Raw genomic sequence first — 21621 nt, 5'->3', positions numbered from 1 at the left:
TATAGCACGTGTTGCATTGTAAAGCAACTCTGTGTCTTTAAGATACAATCCACTCTTGGCATGTTGCCCAGAAAGTTGCTTTCCCAGCCATTTCCCATCCAGCGGCATGATGGAATACACACACACACACACACACACACACACACACACACACACACACACACACACACACACACACACACACACACACACACGTCACGAACGAGGGACAAGTCTTCTCTTTCACAAAGCGACTGCAGCCCAAACATTCTCTCCACATGTTCTACTCCTACAGGCAACTGGATTACAGACATAGGACTGTAACTTTCTGTCTTCTATCTGGATAACTGACTGACAGCAGATCATCATCTTCGTTCCTAATTTGTCAAGGTATGATATTTTACACTCTTCAAAGTGTGACATCTCACTATGAATCAGGTGTACCGTTATGTCTACAATCTTCATAGCTCATAAGCCTGTTTGTTGCATAACTGGAGTAGTGAGTTGAAGAACTTAAACAGTGGCTCTGTGGTTCCTCAAGGCAGAGGAAATGTGGATATCAGGTGACCTATGGGGTTTAAATAGCTGTGACTGGTTTTAACCTAAACTCCTGCTTCCATATGGCAGCTTTGTTTAGTGCCTTTGTTTAGGTCCAAAGTACAGTGTTTATGAAAGCTTTCAGGAGGCAAGACTCCCTAACTATACTAAAACACATGCAATAGTCGGAATTCCATTCATTCATTGTAATGCATGGCTTGTTGTTCAGTTGTCTCATTTTATTGGCCACAATTTGCCTGTATCCTCTACCTTATTTGGTGAAATCATAAACAAAGATATGAACTGGGGTGTAGACCTACTTAGGTAAAGGATGTGTGAAGTACCGGTAGTTTGTATTTTACAACAAATTCCACTAACAATTCTTCCTATCATGTCCCACTCTCGGAGCACAGTTTCAAAGTTCATCCACCGCTGGTGGCAAGGCTGGCTGTATAAACAGGATACTAGTTTGCACGCTCACACGCACATACTCAGCGCTTTTACACCCTGATGCTTCAGCTGAAAGGACCAAGTGTGCATTGGCTCCAGTGGTGGGAGCCTACTGTTGATGTAGTAAACATGGGGTAAAGGTTTCCCTTTCCCCATAGCCTGCTGGTTATTGTGGACAACTTGCATGGAGGTTGCATCATGTGAGACTGGTGCTTCTGAGGTTTCTGCAGCTTAAATGGGAGGAAGATGAGGTCAGCGTGAGACACACCCTAAAAGACCCGGGTTCTGCCAAGCAAGGAACGGACGCAGTGGAAGTGGTTCAGCCGCGGTTCTCGGAGAGTCACTATAGCAGAGAGAGGAAGCCATAGTTCGTTGGAATGTGTATCTCCATGCAGCTTGCGGCACTGGAATTTGTGTCTGGATGGGTTATGGGTGCTGAGCCGGCTGACATGGCATACATATGTACTTGTTTACCCACTAGGCATGGATGTTTCAAGAGGATCTTTAATCTTAAAAAGCTGATTTGCACTGTCTGGAATGTGGCTGGAATGGAGAGCATTTCCTCTCAGCCGAGTAGAACCGAGAAATTAGGGGTAGACTTCCTTTTTGTAGTGTTTAACCCGACTTCCTGACCTCTCTTCCCCTTACGTGGTGTTATTGTTAGGCTATAATACACAGGGACATCCTTTGACTTATATCTATCTAGAGATTACAGTCCCATTTTCAAATAGATTAACAACTTATGTTTTCAGTTCGAGAGTTTTGTTTTGTTCAGTAGAGGAGGCCAGGAGCAGTGGTGGAAAAAGTACTCAAATTCTTTACTTAAGTAAAAGTACCAATACTGCAATATAAAAATACTCTGTTACAAGTAAAAGTCCAGAATTAAAAATGTACTCGAGTAAAAGTACAAAAGTATTGGCATCAAAATGTACTTCAAGTACCAAAAGTAAAAGTACTAAATATTTGAAAATAGCAGATCTACAAGCTCACAACGCGTCGCTTCGCGACGCGTTGTGAGCTTGTAGATCGGCTATTTTCAAATAGCCTATGTATAAAACAGGGCTAAAGTGGTTAATGTATGTTTCATAATATCATAATTTATATCTGCAAAGTAACTAGTAACTAAAGTTCTCAAATAATTGTAGTGGAGTAAAAGTACAATATTTGCCTCTGAGATGTAGTGGAGTAGAAGTAAAAGTATTGGAAATTGGAAATACTCAAGTAAAGTACAAATACCTCAAAATTGTACTTAAGTACAGTACTTAAGTAAATGTACTTAGTTACTTTCCACCACTGGCCAGGAGGGTTTACGTTACTGGTTTTGATGGGCGAGCCGATGTGGAATTGATGGGAGAAGTTGAGTCACATAATTGAGGCTGGAAATACAGTGCAGCAGTCAGATGTGTTCTGGCAAATGTGAAGCCCATTGTGGAGAGTGATTGTCTAGTCTGTTAATGTTGACACCATCAAAATAAAACAAAGAGAGGGTAAAGTGTACAATGGAAACGCAGACTGCTTCATTTCTGTTGGGTGTGGTGGACTTTGTGTTCACAACACATTCAATGTAGTTTTTTATCAAGATTGCATTCAGAATACAGTGGTGCCTGTCTGCCTGAACAAAGAATCTTGATGTGACCCTGGCCTGTATAGACAAAAACTATCAATTAGATTAGAATGACCTGGTGGTATGACAATTACACACATTGATTTCTACAGCATAAATGGATTGGCTGATGGGGCTAGCATGAGACTGAGAGTAGCCCAGGGTCTGCTGTACTATTTTGAGCACTCAGTAGACAAGCGAAACTAATGTGTGATTTATAGCATTCATTTCTATAAAATGAAAGGGCAAACTTATCTATTTTTTTCTGTTATTTGCTTTTAGAATTATTCTGTCAGAATTGTATGACAGATATATAGTTAACTTTCCAAAATTACAGTCTCCAGTATGTGATGCTTGCTGGTTCGCCCTGCCTATGACCATAATGGAAAGCCATAGGAAATGATGCCATGGAGATGACTGACTCAGTGGCTTCATCCTGAAATACTTAGTCCTGCTCAAAAATATATTTTTTAAAGTCTACCAGGAGATGTCAGGCTTTCCCTAATAATAAACAGGTTTATCCCACCTGTCTGGTTACCCTGCATATATTGGCATCCACTTATCTTAAAACTTAAAGCACAATAGATTTGTTTAATTGTATTTGCCTGTATTAAAGAAAATGCCTAGTTAATCATTTTACATTATTAGGTTCATGTACCTTTTTGTACATCTACTTGAATGAAAGGCAAGGCAATGCAACAGTCATTGCTTAGCCTTATGAAACTAAGCATGCAAGTATGTAAACTATGTAGCCTAACTGATCTGTAACTGTTAACTGACAGCTATCTGTACCGCAAAGAAGAGCCTGCACTACTATACTCCTTAATACATTGTCTCACACTTATTTTAGAAAACATTCCTCTGTTATCAGAAGACTTAACTGTAATAGGGTGTTCACCTCTTTGTCTCCTGTGAAGTTATAGCATACAGCTTTGTTCAGTGTAGAGGTGAGATATGTAGTATAAAGTATGACAATGACCTGTGTCCAGGGCTGCCAACATTGGACTGTCAGAATCCAGGAGATTACTTTGTGGCTCCTAGAATCCCGACCTAGAGAGAACCTTCAACTATCAGGCTCCTCTCCTGTTGGAACCATCTTCGAGGTTTGGTCCAGGAGGCAGACACTGTTAGTTTAAGAGCAGGCTAGGCTTAAAACTTTCCTTCCATTTGGGGAACAACAGCACCATCATCATCATCCATAGTCTGAGTCTCTATTGTCGTCATAGCCAGAGCAGTGTCACATTTGATTCCCTCATTAACAAATGACGTGACCTGCCGGGTGAAACATGTTCAACAACTCTTATGAACGTGTGGTGTGGTGAAGTAAGTAAGTATGTACATTATATTTGTACAGTATATAACACTTCTCACAGAGAGAACTCACAAAGTGCTTTACATACAACAGAAATAAAAACATAGCATGAAACATTCAAATGATTAAAAACAACAAAAACACACACAAACAAATCTAAGACATTCCATAAGTGGTTCTTAAAAATGTCCACAGAGGCTGCAGCTCTCAAGACTTGTGGAAGCGTATTCCATTCCTTTTTGTTTTTGACCTTTTTTCATCCCGCGGGGGAACTCCTCCTCCGCCTCCTCCAGCTTAAAAACAACAAAAAAACAAAATATCTAAGACATTCCACAAATGCTTGTTTAAACAGAAATGTTTGTAAGTGGTTCTTTAAAAAATCCACAGAGGCTGACCTTTTTCAGTTCCAGATCTCAAGAAAATTCTTGGTCGAAACCGAATGCCGCAAATAGAAAACAGTTGGCCGAAAACCGAATACCGAAAGGCCGAATATGATAGATATATATAATGAATTTATTTGTTTACCAATGTTGGATCAGCTACCTGATTATGGCAAAAGACATGATTATGGCAAAACTTAACTTAAATAATAATCACTATTATGGGTACATAAAACATTTATTCAGCACTTTTGAATCCATACATTAATTCCAGACTGACTGCTGAAAGATTGTAAAATGTAAACATTTATATAATTATATAATAATAATATTCCACATTTTATTCCAAGATTTTTTGAAAATAGCATTGTTTCGGTGTCTTTCGGTGATATCGGCCGATATGTTTCGGTGTCTTTCGGTGATATTTCTTCGTCGTTAAAACCCTTTCGGCCGAAAGCCGATTATATATTTATTTTACCATTTTCGGCCGATATGTTTCGGTGGCCGAATATTCGGTGCATCCCTACTTTCTTCATCTCGTGGGGGAATGCGGAGGGGGGAGCAGTTAGGGGTTAAAGTCTTGCTCAGGGACACTTCGAACCTTAGGCTTCCCAGGCGGGCTCTCTAACCATTCAACTATGGTCTGCTGGGCACAGAATATTGTTGTAGCAGGTCAGTGAAGGGTCCTGGACAATTGGACATCACTATATGCTTCAAAATGAGGCTCTACTGGCAGCAGTGGTGGACCAAAGTACTCAATCCCAGTACTTGAGTCAAATTATATACTCCTGGTGAAAACATTACTCAACTACAAATGAAAGTATTCAAAAGTAAATCTTCTTTTTAATATCAAAGCATGCTGTATTTAAATGTAGACATTTTCCAATACATTTTTTTCCCAGAAATGTAAATAGTGAAGATAGCAGCTCAACAAGCTCACTGTGATGCGTTGTGAGCTTGTAGATATTCTATTTTCATTTTTTTAAATAGTGCTTAAGTGTCAAAATGGCCCCGAGCAAGACACTTAACCTGTAACTGCTCCCCCCTCCGAGCTCCTCTGTGGGCAGTAGACGAAAAAAGGTCAAAAACAAAAAGGCATGGAATGCCCCTCCACAGGTTGTGAGAGCTGCATAGATTTTTGTGTGTTTTTGTTGTTTTTAACCATTTGAATGTTTCATGCTGTGTTTTTATTTCTGTTGTATAGCACTTGATATAGCACTGTGAGTTCTCTCTGTGAGAAGTGTTATATACAAATAAAATGTACATACTTACTTCACCACACTACACGTTAATAAGAGTTTCACCAGGCAGGTCATGTCATTTGTTATTGAGGTAATCAAACGTGCACTGGCTATGACGACATTAGAGACGGGATGGATGATGGTGCTGTTGTTCCCTAAATGGAAGGAAAGTTTTAAAGGGCAAGACCACTTTAGTAGAGGTTTGGGTTGTGTAGTTACCTTGCCATGATCTGGGTTTTCTTCCTAATAAAAATAGCGAAATCAACAGGAAGTTAACATTTTTATTTAAAAAACAGTACTAGGTTTGGTGATGCTCTATATTGTCTGAATCAACTTTGTTTACGTTTGTTTACATGCTAAAAGAGTGACTTTGAGAGCTGTTTCACCGTATAATGTAAGTCAATGAGAAGCATATTTAGAATTATCAATTTCTAATCAATGGAGCAATTACATTTTTTTCTTGTCCACCTTTGGAGTTACATCATGGCAAAACTACACAACCCAAAACTCTACCAAAGTGGTCTTGCCCTTTAAGCCTAGCCTGCTCTTAAACTGACGCATACAAGTATTTAGTAAAAAGACAAATATCGATGTAGACATTTTTTAGCTCAGTTTCTTTCACTTTTTGCCCTAAAATAGTGAAGAATCAAGATATGCTTGAATCTTAATAATACCAATTTTAATGAATTCCTTGAGTCCAAATTGTATGGAAATTGTGTTATATATATCCAAATATTTGCTATGTTTCCTTAATGGGGTTAAGAGTACCTGCATGAATCATGTAACCCCCCCTCTCCTGCCATGCAAAATAAAATATATATACAGTATGTATATATTGGTACCCTTTAGTTGTAAGAAACATTTGTTTTAATTAACATCACAAGTGTTTTCAATCTCATAATCACTCATGCAGCCAGTTTAAAAGGAGAAAGTGAATCTGTTTTGTGCCACTGTATGTATCACATTGAACATAAACAGAAGGAAAAGCAAGGAAAACTTGGTTCAGATCCAAGCTGATCATCAAGTTTAAATCAAGTTTAAGGTACAAGTTTCAAGTCGTAACATCTGTCGCTGTCTGAATGAAAATGGGATCCATGGTAGAAGAGCCAGGATGACCCCTCTAAAATGTAGCCAGACTGGAATTTTAGCTTTTTGGTAAATCACATGAATTGTGCGGACCTCACACACTTTCATTTTGCTGCTTGTACCTGTATTAGTAGTAACAAATAAACCATATTGATTCTTTATTCTTCTACTCTGTTTACATAAGACAAAATGAAGCTTCCAAAGAAAACGCCATGCCGGTCGTGAAACATGGAGGAGGCTCAGTTAATTTTGTATTCGGAATCGGACGTACCAGAAAATCTTGTCGCAGAGCCTTTGGCAATAACTGTGATCAAGTGCTTTCTGTAACTCTTAAAGGGCAAGACCACTTTGGTAGAGGTTTGGGTTGTGTAGTTACCTTGCCATGATGTAACTCCAAAGGTGGACAAGAAATCTAAAAGAATTGCTCAATTGATTAGAAATTGATAATTCAAAATATGCTCCTCATTGACTGCATTTTTCCCATTGACATTTCCAAAAATATAGCCTAGAATCAAGCCATCCAGGGTCCTGGTGAATCATGACCATTACTTTTTTTTTTCTGTGATTTTATTTTATTTTATATTTAATTATATGATATACTATATTTAATAAATACCCTTTGTTTTGCCGTTTTCAAATTTTTTTTTCTCACAGAATCAAACGTTTTATGGTCATGATTCACCAGGACCCTGGATGGCTTGATTCTAGGCTTAAATGAATTGATATAAATATTTTTGGAAATGTCAATGGGAAAAATGCATTGAGTATTTTGAAGTGGAACCAGGAAATGGCCGCCACGGCTATGCCCTATTCCGAGAGGCCAAACCAGCTCTTGAGGCGATTGAGGCGTCCCTAGTCAATTGTATGCAGCAATTAAGCACAAGGGCAACATATAAGGACTTGAGAACTTTCCCAGCTCAAGCTTTGTACAGTTAAACCTTTCTGAATAGAAAGTGGCAATTCCACCTCTTATTTGTTCCTGTCTTAATACTGACTGATATAAGCTGTATTCTGGTGGACATACATACCTCGATAAGTGTCACAATGCTATTGATATCTAACCACATTTAAGTGCATTTAATCAAGATTATGATTAATTACAACTACAAGATCACTAATTTAAAAGTATTTGTTTGATTTTAACATAGAACAGAGCTGGGTTTATATGCTTATCCATTGGGTGGAAAGAGGATTATTTCTGGTAGATGTCTGTCTTAATTAATTTTCTAGCTTGAGCCATCTCTGTCCTCAGCTAGTTTCAACAGAACTCGTTAACACTTGTCTGTGAGATTTTTTGTCTCTTCTGTAAACTGTAGTGTAAACAGAGATGAGTTTAAGAGAGGTGTACTACTGCAAGGCAAATCTGCATTCGTGCTGTTCTGGTTCAGGTCGTGGTGCTCAGTTCAAGCTACTGCCATGTAGTTTAGTTGAATTTGATGCAGAGTTTGGCAAGAAATTAACTACATTTATTTAACTATTTCGGTTAGAGTAACATACATACTGTGATTCTGTGACCACACCTTGTTTTATCGATACTGATTATGATTAGAAGCAAAGACAATTTATGCCTTGTTTTGCCCAAGCAGCTTAAGGTAGCTCAAAAAGGACCACGGCAATATTTGTTTTGACTGGACTGTTGACAGAACAGTAAGCTGGTGTTCCTTTGAATCTCACCACCACACTACAGCTCCAGGAACTAGTCAAGCCAGATCTGCCAGGGCCTGACGCCAGGGCCTTACTACAGTGTCTCACTCTCTTCAGTGAAGCTTGAAGAAACCCCGTTTAATCTCATGACCCTCAGCCTGACTCACAGTGTACAACATTTAAGACGGGGACTTTAACCTCAGTAAAAACATGCACACGTCACAAATACCCACGAGCACCAAGACGGCGACAAACGCACAACCATCCCACCCTAGTTTATGAACGTACAGTACACTGTTTACCTCCAGTGAGGTAATGGAGGCGGAGACTGGAGGAAGACAGCAGTAAAGTGAGGTGGGAGGGAGGAAAAAGGCAGCATGGATCGGCTGATAGATTGTAAGAACTCTGCAGCAGCAGTTGAACAGTCTCAGACACGCACAGGACGGTATGCTTACTAGCTAGAGGACAAAACACATTGGTGTGTGTGCACTGTGCTGTTGACACACGGAAAGAAATAGGACTTAAAATCGTGGGGCAGAAGAAAAGTCGCAATGGGAGGCTCTTCTAGTCAGCAGAAGAAGACCAATGGGTCAACGAAAGCACGGCACTCCAAAAGTAGCATGTGAGTCACTTGTTTACAATCTCTGAATTTTGCCACAGATTTAAAAGTCTGATTCAATGTGTGATGCAGTAAAAGTCGTGGTGCTCCAACCTGAAACGTATAACAGATGAAAGTTGTTGTAACACTTTATTTCCAAAAGTGGTGTAAATTGTTTAAATTAAGAAACACTACCCTCAGGCACGTATGCATGCCCCTTCTGTTAAGCAATATCCGTTGTACCCACTGTCATACTTAGTGCAGTACCCCTCATCATAGTACATGGGGGCCTGTCTATGATGTCAGAAGTATGTCATATTGATGACATCAGGGATCTCCATATACGGACATAAAAGGGACCCTGACAGACAGATTTGTTCTCGAGATATGGAGGGGGACAGTCAGGCAGAGATTCTGTGAATTTATAGATTGATTGAGCAAATAAGAGTTAAGTATTTACACCCACCACATCATCTCCATATTGTGCTAAACGGTGACTTGGTGTTAAAGGCTGACTTTGACCATTTTGAACCGGAATCCTATCATTCTATGATATGAAGCGTTTTACATAGGCTGATGGTGTTTTGACAGCACCTGCAGAGCAGGCTATGTAGATAGTCACAGAATGCATTGGATTCCAACATGGTGGTGTTTTGGTTGCATTTGCTTTCACTTTCTGATCGGAGTGTGAATTAATGACCTCTGCTCAAGTGTACACTTGCACACACATGCAAATATTCACACCCTCGAAATGAACTCTGCTTTAAGGCTCAGGCTGATTTGACTGGTCTTGTGGTGTGTTTATCCATGAACACTTGTGTGAATGAACATTGTATTTAAACATTCCATAGTAGAAAAGCATCTGGTCTTATATAATTGCTCAATGAATCAGAAGCCACTTAAAACGAACAGTAAATATTTAATTATGTGCAACAAGATAAAACATTTAGGCGTTAGACAAAGCAAATATGATCGGTTTAACATGATCTGCATAAACTAATGTTCACTAATGAGGCTGTCAAAATAGAGGCTTGGTTGTTTCCTCTGAGTTATGATCTCACTGTGAGAAATGTATCCTCACTGTCAATATTTGCTCGGGGCCATTCATGTGCCCTTTGTTCTTCAAAGTCAGCTCTGCCCTCTATAGGCTAGACTATAGACATGTCTAGCCTTGTATGCACTGTAGTTTCATTTTGCTGTCAAGCTAGGTTGTCATGGCTTAACAGTAAAGTAGAAACTAGAAAAACCATAATACAATTGCAGTTAACAGCCTCCAGAGATGGGCAGTTGTGGTTAGGCAAACTTATTAAACATTTAGACCAGGATACAATTCAGAACAATCCTAAATGATTGAGAATCCAGTGGATCTGTCAGATCACACTTTAACATGGTTGGTGGAGGCTTCTTCCAAAATACCAAATGCATGAAAGTGATGCTGTTGTGGACTACCACATTTACTATGGTTACTGACTTTGTTTAGAACTGTTGGGCAATCTGGAGCTTACTTGATCTTCCAACTCTGGTCATGTGTGTACCATACATGTACACTCACTGCAGGGTGATTAATCGATAGAAGATTGATATGATATTGCCTGGGATTTTGCTCATAGTGATATTGTAATATAGATTAATGTTGTATTTTCCTAGTCTTAAAGGCTGCATTACAGTAAGTAAGACCAGCTGAGCGTAATTCACATTACTAATGATTGTTTCTCAAAATGTTCTTGTGTGTAAGATATCTTCTGAAAGCACAAATAGCCAACCTCAAAATATCATCACGTTATTGAAAGAGGTATTTGGTCAAAACTATCATGAGATTAAGACTTTTTCCAATATGGGCCATTCTTAACTTTGGCCGTCTCAATCCCCCGGTGTGTTGGTCTCCTCACTCTTATCTGCTATAACCCAGAGTCTGGGTGACTTGTCCTTCTGTGTCTTAGATTTATTAGACACAGTGTCAGGCTGGCAGGAGTCCGCAAACCTCTCGCGGGCTTTCTCCCAGTTCTTCTGGGTTCTGGATCTGGTCAGGGAAGCTTCGTCCACAGAAAGTGCAACACCGGCTCCTAAGCCTGATTGCGACTTCCTGATCTTCAAATCAATCTAGGAAATCAATATTTGAAAATCTGGTTAGTTTGTATATTTAAAAAAACACTTGCATCAGAGGCCAGTTAAACTTTAGAACGATGCATTCTTACCGGGGCTTTCATTCCAGTTCCGTCTTTGCCGAGTCCCTCTCCTTTTCTCCAGCCCATCTTCTCCAACATCTTGCGTCCTTTATTAACTTCACTGATCTCCCTTTTAGAACAGAGTGGATCATGGGACATTATACACCAATAATACATCTACTCCATATGTCTGATTAACAACTGCATTTATTATTTCCATTCTGTTATTGATTTACCAACCAACTGTTAACTGTCCACTTACACGTTAACTGAAGCTGGAGCGTCATCTCGTTTGAAAACGCCCTCGCTGCCCACTGTTTTTCGCCGCGACTCTGCTCGGTCTATGTACTTCGGGTTCCGTCGCGCTTTGGCTTCCTCGTACTCGCTACTCTGTTTACGAAAGAGACAAGACAGCCAAGATTACTCGTTTACTGAAAGAGCAGAGAGGTCGAAAATAATGTGGTTGCTGGGGCAGCAAAATGCTCACCTGCAGGCCATATTTGGCTTTTATTTGTTTAAGCTCCTTCTGTCTCAGTGCTTCCTTTTCCTCTTTAGTTTGGCTGGAGAGAACAGGGCCTTTGGAAAAAGCGGAGAACAAAATAAAACCTCCCGCTGTGCTGCTATGCTTTCCGCAAACCCTAGTCTCAAATGGGGGTGGGGGGTAACATGACATGGTAAACAAACAATCACTGCAGCTCAAACCCCCACAGCAGGTGAAACAGACAGTATTAGTCTGTCTTGTGACAGGTCTCATCTATTGACAAAAGCATGATCAGTTTTGAAGGGAGAGAATCAATCAGGAATGAAGAAACACACGACAACCCCTCACCCGCGATCTGGTGTTTCTTGTGTTTGCTGAGGTGAGCCATCACCTGACCGGGCTCACAGCCGTCACATGTGTCTGTCCCAGAGTGGATGTGGAAGGACAGCACCGTCTCTCCCATCTTCACCTCATCGCCGTGGGTCAGGGCATAGGGCTCACACTTGGTTTTAGGCTGCAGCAAGGTCCAACAAAAGGTGGTAAATGCTTTCATAACTCAAGCATTCTTTGGTTTTAAGCTTAAAAACAAGGGGTTGGCCGATGTGGGGGGGTTTCAGGACCGATACGGATTAGATTTTGTACCAATATTTAATTACAGTAAATGTAAAAATGCTTACGTAAAAAAATTCTAACAGCATTAATTACATTCAATTACAAAGTGCATGTTCCCAGCTAAACTAAATTAAATGCAAAAGGGAGCAGATGCATTTCATAATTAGACAGCCATTGTCAATAATATGGAAAATAAATAATATTGGAGCCAATAATTGTCCTGACTGATAATCGGTTGACCCCCTAATAAAACAATGATGATTACTGACCTGTAAGATTCGGTTGCCATTGATTACAGTTCCATTCTGACTGCCCTGGTCGACAAGCATATAGCCCTGCTGGTCCTGGTCAAAGTAGACCTCTGCATGGAACTGCATAGGTAAAAAAAGAACAGGATTCTCCTCTGAAATTGGCCAGTACAATTAGCGTTTCAAAAGATCCACATTTGAATTCCCTGTAGCTCATTTTGCTGCTCGCAGGGACATGGTCAAATTGGTCAAATTAGTCAAATGTAGATGAATACCTTGCTGACTCCCATTTCTGCAATTCGGATTGCATGGTCCATATCTTTCTCTCTGCAAAAAAAGATAAGATTGTCAAATAGCAAACCATTACCACGATTTGTTGGACAATAAACTCCCCCTTGTGTTCAGAGTGAAGCATTACTCCTAATGTCATTATATGTAAAAAATAATATTGATTCTTTATTATCAAAGACCAGGGGCTTATACAGTTAGCAGTAGCTGTGTGTAGACTATCGTACTGTACTACTAACGACTACCACTGATAGAGATTTGTCTCTCCAATCTGTCGCCACACAATTTGGGATGTGTCCATAAAATGACAGTATATTATCACAGTAATAGATTCCTTACTGAAAACAGACCTTATGTTTCCATGTAAAAGCATGAACATTACAGTCGTTCTAACCTGCCAATGGTGGCTGGGGAGTCAGCGGTGATAATGAAGAGGGTGCCCACTTGAAGCACTGGGGATCGGACAACCGTCACTCTTACGCAGGGTGGCCAAATGTCGTTGACTGCAATGAAGATGGAAAAAAGGAGAGTCAGGTTTTCAGACAACAGAAAGCTGAAGGGATTCTTAAAAAATACACCATGCATGCTGTCATCAATGGCACCGATTCTTTTGTTGTGTAGAGAGGGCATAATAATAGCAGAATTTATTTTCCACCGCCACAACCTGATTTCTACTGCGTTGTATGACTTTAACGCTCGCCGGAAATAACAAAAAATAAAACTATTCTTGATCGTACGACGCAGTAGAAATGTGCCATTAGCTTAGCAGTACCTCTATGAGGGAGTGCCTCTTGTTTGTCTTAGTAGTGTATGTACAGTGGATTTGATTAGCAGCTCGTCAAACACAATCCTACGTGATCTGGTCAGATAAACAGTGGTAGTGTACACCAGTGGTGGAAAAAGTACTCAAATTCTTTACTTAAGTAAAAGTACCAATACTGCAATATAAAAATACTCTGTTACGAGTAAAAGTACAAAAGTATTGGCATCAAAATGTACTTAAAGTATCAAAAGTAAAAGTACTAAATATTTGAAAATAGCCGATCTACAAGCTCACAACGCGTCGCGCTGCGACGCGTTGTGAGCTTGTAGATCTGCTATTTTCAAATAGCCTATGTATAAAACAGGGCTAAAGTGGTTAATGTATGTTTTATAATATCATAATTTATATCTGCAAAGTAACTAGTAACTGAAGTTTTCAAATAATTGTAGTGGAGTAAAAGTACATTATTTGCCTCTGAGATGTAGTGGAGTAGAAGTAAAAGTATTGGAAATTGGAAATACTCAAGTAAAGTACAAATACCTCAAAATTGTACTTAAGTACAGTACTTGAGTAAATGTACTTAGTTACTTTCCACCACTGGTGTACACACACACAGCCTCACTGAGCCCAACCCCCGTGAACAGAACGGATCATCCTCATCCCCCCCCCCTCACCTTCTATATTCTCACTCTCCATCTCTGATTCTGGGGCCGATGACGACCACGATGGCGTGGACGCCCATTCTCCTTCTGACTCTGTGCTGATCTCGCCCTCTTCCGGTTCACTGTTCCCGCTGGAGTCGGTCTTCTTCTTCTTCTTGTGTTTATCAGATTTGGACTTTTTCTTCTTCTTCTTCTTTGACCTGTCCTTGTCATCAGAGCGCGAGCCGTTCTTCTGTCTCTTCCTCTTTGAAGAAGAGCCCCTTTCGCCGTCGTCGCGAGACTTGGAGGTGTCTTTCCTCCGCGGGTTCGAGTCCGGGCTAGGGGACCGCTGAGTCCGTTTTCTCGATGCTGTTGTGGTCTTCTTGGACGACTGCCGTTCCACCCATTCAATGTCATCCTCCTCCATCTTTACAGCGTCCTGTCACACGACAGATAACCTTTACATCTCTAAAGAACTCCCCTGGAAGGATGGCGGCTGGCTTTGTAGATCCGTTTGTTTTTGCATGGCATTCTCATAAAAGGTCTCAGTTTTCAAAGACAATTCTACATTAAGCTGCCCTAACCGACCCTCAAAAAAATTTACTTAAAGCATAACAATGACACTGATCTAAAACACAACCGTTTGTCCTCAGTTGAAGTGTCCAAGAAACATTTAAGAACTATGGTAGGGTGACGTATTGAGACCTAACTGGGTGATGTATTGAGACCTAACTGTTCATTACATACACAAAAGAATAATAGGGGCACAAACGGGTTGTTTTGAATGAAATTGTGTCTTATTATGTCGTTTTACGTGATGCAATGTCGTCGGCAGAAACCTTGTATGAACCTGTGATCCAATTAAGTTATTATTTAGTCACAAGGTCTTGTTAGTACTTTCCAATGGTTAAATGTTCATAAAACCCACAGACACTTAACTACTTTAACATAAACAAAATAGCAGATCTACAAGCTCAGAGCCTATCGTGGATGCGTTGTGAGCTTGTAGATCGGATATTTTTGCAACTTTTGTGTGATACTGTAGTGTGACGAAGTAGGGCATTCATTCACGAAAAAATATAAAAAGTTGAATATGGAGATACAAGGTTTCTACCCGACAGCAACGATATGCTCTGCATTCTGTGACAAAGTACCTCTGGAAGAAGCAGTATTCCAGTAAGAGGAAATCTTCATACTAGCCAATGATTTAGTCATCTCTTGCACCTAGATCACAGGGATAGTATTTTAGTCAGCTAAGTTTAGTCTATACATTTTATCATGAGTATTTGAAGACTGAGACCAATAACAGTAGCCAGAGGAGACAATCTCTCCTTTAAGGGGAATTGGATCAAAAGCCAGCTGCCAGTCACCACAAGATTTTCAAGTATAAAATACATAACATGAACATCAAATTAATTAAGTTACTTCCACCAAGAATGTATTTAATTGATATATAAACTATTTAATACCATACCTTATCATCCTGGTAGGTTTTCTTGCTTCCCTTTTTACATGTCTTGGATTTCTTTTCAGTCGTCCTCTTGTCTTGACTAGATTCTGCAGCAGGCACCTCTATTTTGGAATGGAAATGGTATCGCCCACTCTCTGCGTCGTGGTAGTAGTAAATGCCTGTGTTGTTATCGTAGTAAAGCATCGTGGTCTGAGGAAGAAGGCATCAATTGTTTTTGACCTGGTTAATGGCCTACTTTAAGACACAGAAATAACGCTTAACACATTCAAACTAGATTTAAAACATCCAAAGATTCTCCTGTTAACTAAATATATTAATAAATATTACATTGTGAAAATGTAAGCATGCGTGCAGACTAACCGAGTCATAGTAGAAGCTTGTGCTGTGGTCATAGTACATCCCCGTTGTCTCATCAAAGACAAACCCAGTCTGAGTCATGGCCTCCTCCGCTGTGGCTCTCAACATGTCAGCAATGGATCCTCCATCCGTTTCCTGAGAGAGATCATGGGTTAGTTAACAATTAGTTAATCAGTCCAATACATTTAACTATTCCCAGGTTTCACCATCTTATTTATGGTTGAAATAACTGAGAACTAAAATAAACTAATTAATCAAATTAAGTTTTAGGTATTGGTTTAGTGATGTATCACTAAACAAATGTATGTGCAAATGTCTTGATCAAAATGTGTGAATGCTTGTCTTTGCTCCACATTATAAATAAAAGGGTAATATAAATTTGCAGTCAAATATCAATTTGACTGCAGGGTAAACATTAAGATATTTCAGGATAAATTGTGATGAGCATTTACCATCATGTAATTTATTACCCTATTTTACCATCCTTTTGCGGTCCAAAGACATTCCATAGAATTAGATACTTACAGATACTTGTGAGTTACAGCCCTGCTGAACTAATTATACATTTAACTTACCAACTTGTTTGGTCATTTAGCTCGTAGTGGTGGAAATTTGATTCAAATAAAATTAAAAGATCTGTTCACCTCATCTATGATACCAAACATACAGGTCAGATATACTGTATGTACCTCCGTTTTAGCTGCAGTGTTATTTTCATGTTGCGCAGAAACGGCAACGGCCACTTCATCAGGTGGCGAAACCTCTACAGCCTCAGTAGCTGCATCCTCTGCTTTCTCTGTGCTCACATCTGTAGCCTCAGCATTCTGCTGGTAGCCTCCATAGTAGTAATTGTAATAATCTTGTCAAAAAAAGGACAATGTTAGATGGTCTGCTTCACTTTTTTTTTTATGTCTGATAACTGTAAAAATCGAATAATGCATGTTAGTCAGAGAAAGACCACAAACCACTTTCTGTCCATGTGTATTCCTCCGTCTGAGTTTCTCCATCAACTCTTTTCAAGCCCTTTTCTTTCTTCTTCCGATCATGAATCTCTGCACTCAGCTTATCAACCTACCGAGCATACGCGAGCAGAAAAGAAAAGTATAATGTCACTTCATGACAGAATAATTCCCATTACTTATTATAGGGCATAGCAGTGGCGGACATTTTCTGGTTCCACTTCAAAATAGTCAAATGCATGGACATTTCCAAAAATATATATATCAATTATTTTAAGCCTAGAATCAAGCCATCCAGGGTCCTGGTGAATCATGACCATAAAACGTTTGATTCTGTGAAAAAACTTTTTTGATAACGGCAAAACAAAGGGTATTTATTAAATATAGTATAAGGATAAGGATAATTCCTTTTAACAGGACGTTCATGAAAGTCCTTGCGGGCTTGTTTCCAATGAGGGCCTGTGAGCAATTAGGTATATTGATAAATAATCATATAATTAAATATAAAATATATATATTTTTTAAATCACAGAAATAAATGTTTTATGGTCATGATTCACCAGGACCCTGGATGGCTTGATTCTAGGCTTAAATGAATTGATATAAATATTTTTGGAAATGTCAATGGGAAAAATGCATTGAGTATTTTGGAGTGGAACCAGAAAATGGCCGCCACCGCTATGCCCTATAAGATGCTCTTTCATTTGGTGAACTTGACCTGTTTCCTCAGGTCCTCGTTGTAGCTCTCTGTGCTCCTCTGCAGTCTCTCAGACTGGTTCAGTTGTTTCTGTAACTTCACCAGTTCAGCCTGGCAGGTTTCCAGTTCCTGTTTCAGCGACTCTACTTTGAGTCGAAGCTCGGCCACTTCAGGCTCTCCTGGCCCCTTTTCGTCTCCGTCGTCACCGCAGGTCTCCATGGCCTTGGAAAAGGAATTGACGTTTAGCCTCAATGAACATTAGTAGTATTTTAAAGCAGTGGTTCTCAACCTGTGGGTCTGGACTCCCAGGGGGGTCCCCATATGATTTTTTGGGGGGGTACCCAGATGACAGTGAAGTGACAATTTAAGGAATTGTAAGACATTTTAATACCAAAAACTAAAGGAAAAGAAAGAAAAGAAAAAAATACATTTACTGCATTAAAAGTAATCAACAAACTATACTATAAAAACTGGTCAAACACTGGTCAAATTGTCAATTAATATGAGAAAGAGGCAAAAATGTAATTCAGACGTTAACTAGAAAAAAGGTCTCCGCCAGGTCAGTTAGGTTGTGGGCCAACAATGTTTGGAATTCGCCAATCAGGATGGAATATGAAAAATCGGACAGAACCATCTTGATCACTTGACTATAGAGATAATGGGCACCGATTTGCATGATGATTTGACAAGATTTGTAGGAGTAATACAAAAAAGAAAAGTGTTGAAAAAATGGGCCTCCTGGTGGCGCTATAATAGGGCAATGTTAAAGGGTGGCATTTGTTCTTCAACATAGTGCGAATGTGCGTGCAAAGTGTCACCTCAATCGGACGCTGCGTTCATGATTTGTGGCATTTTGTTCAAAACGGGCCACTTCTGCAAACTTTAGATGTCAATGTTAGCCAATCAGGATGAAATATGAAAAATCAAACAGTTCCATCTTGATCACATGACTATAGAGATCATGTGTACCGATTTGTGTGAAATTTGGATAAAATCTGAAGGCTTAATATCCAAAAATGTGTTTTACATAAGTCGGCCTCCTGGTGGCGCTATAAAATGCAAATGTGAAAAATGCAGGGCAGATGTTTTTCCTTGGCCTCTAGGGAGTGTGCGTGCAAAGTTTCACGCAGATCGGTGCAGTTAGTCAAAACAAAAATCAGCCTTTTATAGCGCCACCATGAGGCTGATTTGAAAAATGTCAAGTGGCATTTCTTCCTCGGCCTAGCGGGAATGTGTTTGTGAAATTTCACAGAAATCGCAAGATGCGTTCATGATTTGAGGCATTTTGTTCAAAACGGACCAATACTGCAAATTTTGGAAGCCAACCTTAGCCAATGAGGATGGAATATGGGAAATCGGACAGATCCGTGTTGATCACATGACTATAGAGATACTGTGTACTGATTTGCATGACGTTTGGATCAATCTGTAGGAGTAGTATAAATAAATGGGTTTTGCACAAATCGGCCTCCAGCTATAACAGGCCCATGTGAAAAAATGAGGCAGAGGTTCTGAATTGGCATCCAGGGAGTGTGTGTGCACAGTTTCGCAGCGACCGGGCCAACGGTGCCGGAGATTAGCTGCTAACACACGGACAGGACACACACATGGACGGACGGAGGGTAAAACATACTCTCTCGCCATGCCTTTCGGCCTGGCGGAGACAACAAATGCCAGACCACCAAACAAATACAATAACAGTCCATTGACTGTAGGGGGCGCAGTGGAGTGACCAATTTTTTTTTCTCCATCCGGTCGATTACTTTACGTTTTGGCCAAAAACTGTATTTTAGACGTGAGGTCGGGGACTCCAGGAGAATATGCTTTCAACGTCTTAAAACCGTCTTTGTTTTGGTGAGTAGCGACTTATTTTTTTTTTACTAAAGAGAGGCTGAGCTGCCGCGAGTGTGCGGGCAACGGATCGATGTGCGACAATGTCCTGCTCAAACGGCACCGGGAAATATAGGACCTCATCTCGGAGCTACATAGCGGAGGGAGAGGTTCTAAATGGGGCTACAGTCCGTGATTGCGAACGCAGCGGAAGGAGGCGGCGCGCCTCCGCGCAAGTGGAGCTTACTATGAAACCGTGCTCGGCTTGTGTGTGTGCGTCTCCATGTGTGTCTCCGTGTGCGTCTCTGTGTGCGTGCACTGCCTCAGCCCTGTGCAGCCAAGTAAATGTCCAATATAGACGTACCATACATCAAATGAAAGGCCTTTGAAAACTGAACACACCTGTCAAGGTTGCGTTTAAGCCCGCCCCTTCCCCCAGAAGCCACGCCCCGGAGAAGGTTCCTAAAAACTCCCCATTGAAACCCCATGTTAAATGAAAAGTGCCCGAATCGCTCCGAAACTAAGTGGGGGTCTACGAACAAATACTTCGGGCTCGGATTTTGGCTCCGCCCCCCGGAAGTGGGTGAAACAGCCACTTCAAACACTTTGTTGAATTGTTCAAAAACATTCAAAGTTTTTTTTTTGTGAATTAGTATTTTTCTAAGATGCTCCTTTTAACACAGATTTTTTTTGTATTTTTTATATATTTTTTTATTGGTTACTTTTTTTTAGATGATTTCTTTTCATTATCATTTAATTTTGTTGGCGTTCGCTTCCCGCGTTCGCGCGTCTTACTTGTGTATGGACTGGAGTCACTGGACTTGCAGGCTGTGTGTGTGTGTGTGTGTGTGTGTGTGTGTGTGTGTGTGTGTGTGTGTGTGTGTGTGTGTGTGTGTGTGTGTGTGTGTGTGTGTGTGTGTGTGTGTGTGTGCAGACCTAGTGCATCGCAACACTTCTTACCTGGGTCTGACTCTCTCTCCTCTCTGCAGTGTGCGGCGGCGCGCGTTAATCTCCCGGGAAAATCCACCTGCAAGTTGAACATAAACATCATGTAAAGCACTCTGCATTCTCCACACACCCGAGAACATGTTTAGATGATAGTGAGACAGTTACAATTATCACTGTTGGAATGTTTACAGTCCACCGTGTGAGCGACCGCCATTTGCTATCAGGTGTTACGTCACTACGGAAGCGGAAGCAGGCCTTCTCTCTCTTCTTCTTCCTCTGTTGTTGTTGATGATGACGCTTGCTAAACGATTTGAAGCGCAACACTGCCGCCTACCGACCAGCAGATACCTTCTCTCAAACAGTGCTTCTCAACTTGTGGGTCGGGACCATATGATAGACTGTAAGGTCGGGACCCCCAGGGGGGTCCGGGGCGGGTCCCCACATGATTTTTTTTTTGGGGGGGGGGGGACTTTTAAGACCTTTTTAATACCTTAAAAAAATGAAAGAAGGAAAAGAAAAAGACCATTACTGCATCAAAAGTAATCAACAAACTTTACCATAGATACTGCTCAAACATTGGCCAAATTGTCAAAGAATATAAGAAAGAGGCAAAAAATAATAATCTGATCTGCTATTTTCATAATATTTATTTGTGGAACCGAGTCAAATTCATTGTAATGCCTCAACTCCTACAATTCCATGTGCTTGTCAGGGTGGGGGGGGGGTCCCCAGTTCAAATGTGATTATTTTGGGGGGTCGCGGCCTGAAAAGGTTGAGAACCACTGCTCTAAAGACTATCTACCACCATCTTTTATCTAATTTTATTTATTCGCTATTGCCATTATGGTATTTATGTTAGTTGCAAGTAGTTTTAATGTCCGTGCAAACTGTGATTCAGAGATATAGCCCCAGTCTCTCTCTCTCTCTCTCTCTCTCTCTCTCTCTCTCTCTCTCTCTCTCTCTCTCTCTCTCTCTCTCTCTCTCTCTCTCTCTCTCTCTCTCTCTCTCTCTCTCTCTCTCTCTCTCTCTCTCTCACACACACACACACACACACACACACACACACACACACACACAAAAGTAAATGGGGGGAAAAGAAAAATGTCTGTCTGTCTGTATATGTCTATTTTTGGGCGGTGATACCGCCCCTATAAGTGAGATTTGGAAAAATGTACAAATATCTTGGGCAGTGAAACCGGCCCTGAAAGTGAGGTTTGGAAATTTGTACAATTATCCTGCGCTGTGATTGGCCAATCACAATCTATTCAGGACTGTGATTGGCCAGTGTCACATGACACATGTGCATAGCCCTATATAAGCAACCATAACTT

The 21621-nt window shown here is 40.5% G+C and overlaps 2 protein-coding genes across 5 annotated transcripts in view; one reads left to right on the top strand and one right to left on the bottom strand.

Annotated features, from left to right (window-relative positions):
• The first annotated feature begins 242 nt into the window (after positions 1–242).
• Positions 243–21621, top strand: part of tacc1 (transforming, acidic coiled-coil containing protein 1) — a 54100-nt gene continuing 32721 nt past the window's right edge. The window contains exon 1 of one of the 2 annotated variants that reach the window (XM_080421867.1): positions 243–369. Coding sequence is in view for 1 of the 2 variants with exons in the window: in XM_080421866.1 (XP_080277992.1) it covers positions 8784–8854 (71 nt within the window). In the remaining variant the exon portion in view is untranslated. Of the gene's footprint in view, positions 370–8534; positions 8855–21621 lie in introns of those variants that run through there. The other variant, XM_080421866.1, reaches the window with a different exon arrangement.
• On the bottom strand, positions 9735–20510 carry aggf1 (angiogenic factor with G patch and FHA domains 1). 3 transcript variants are annotated; one of them, XM_080423220.1, is made up of 16 exons: positions 20456–20510; positions 20303–20369; positions 17534–17734; positions 16822–16927; positions 16546–16715; positions 15860–15991; positions 15503–15688; positions 14062–14467; positions 13019–13127; positions 12612–12663; positions 12358–12459; positions 11825–11990; positions 11483–11571; positions 11258–11385; positions 11026–11125; positions 9735–10930 (listed from the first exon to the last, which is right to left on the bottom strand). In XM_080423220.1, exons 3-16 carry the CDS (start codon positions 17729–17731, stop codon positions 10691–10693), a joined length of 2184 nt encoding a protein of 727 aa, XP_080279346.1. In that variant the 5' UTR covers positions 17732–17734; positions 20303–20369; positions 20456–20510; the 3' UTR covers positions 9735–10690. The 3 variants fall into 3 exon arrangements, with proteins under 3 accessions (XP_080279346.1, XP_080279347.1, XP_080279345.1); XM_080423221.1 differs by having other exon boundaries at positions 20480–20504; XM_080423219.1 differs by having other exon boundaries at positions 20303–20501.

This window comes from Gymnoscopelus braueri (genome assembly GCF_963280865.1).
Source record: "Gymnoscopelus braueri genome assembly, chromosome: 3".
Lineage (NCBI taxonomy): Eukaryota > Metazoa > Chordata > Actinopteri > Myctophiformes > Myctophidae > Gymnoscopelus > Gymnoscopelus braueri.
The sequence above is the reverse complement of the archived record's forward strand: the minus strand, read 5'-3'. Positions and strand labels throughout refer to the sequence as shown.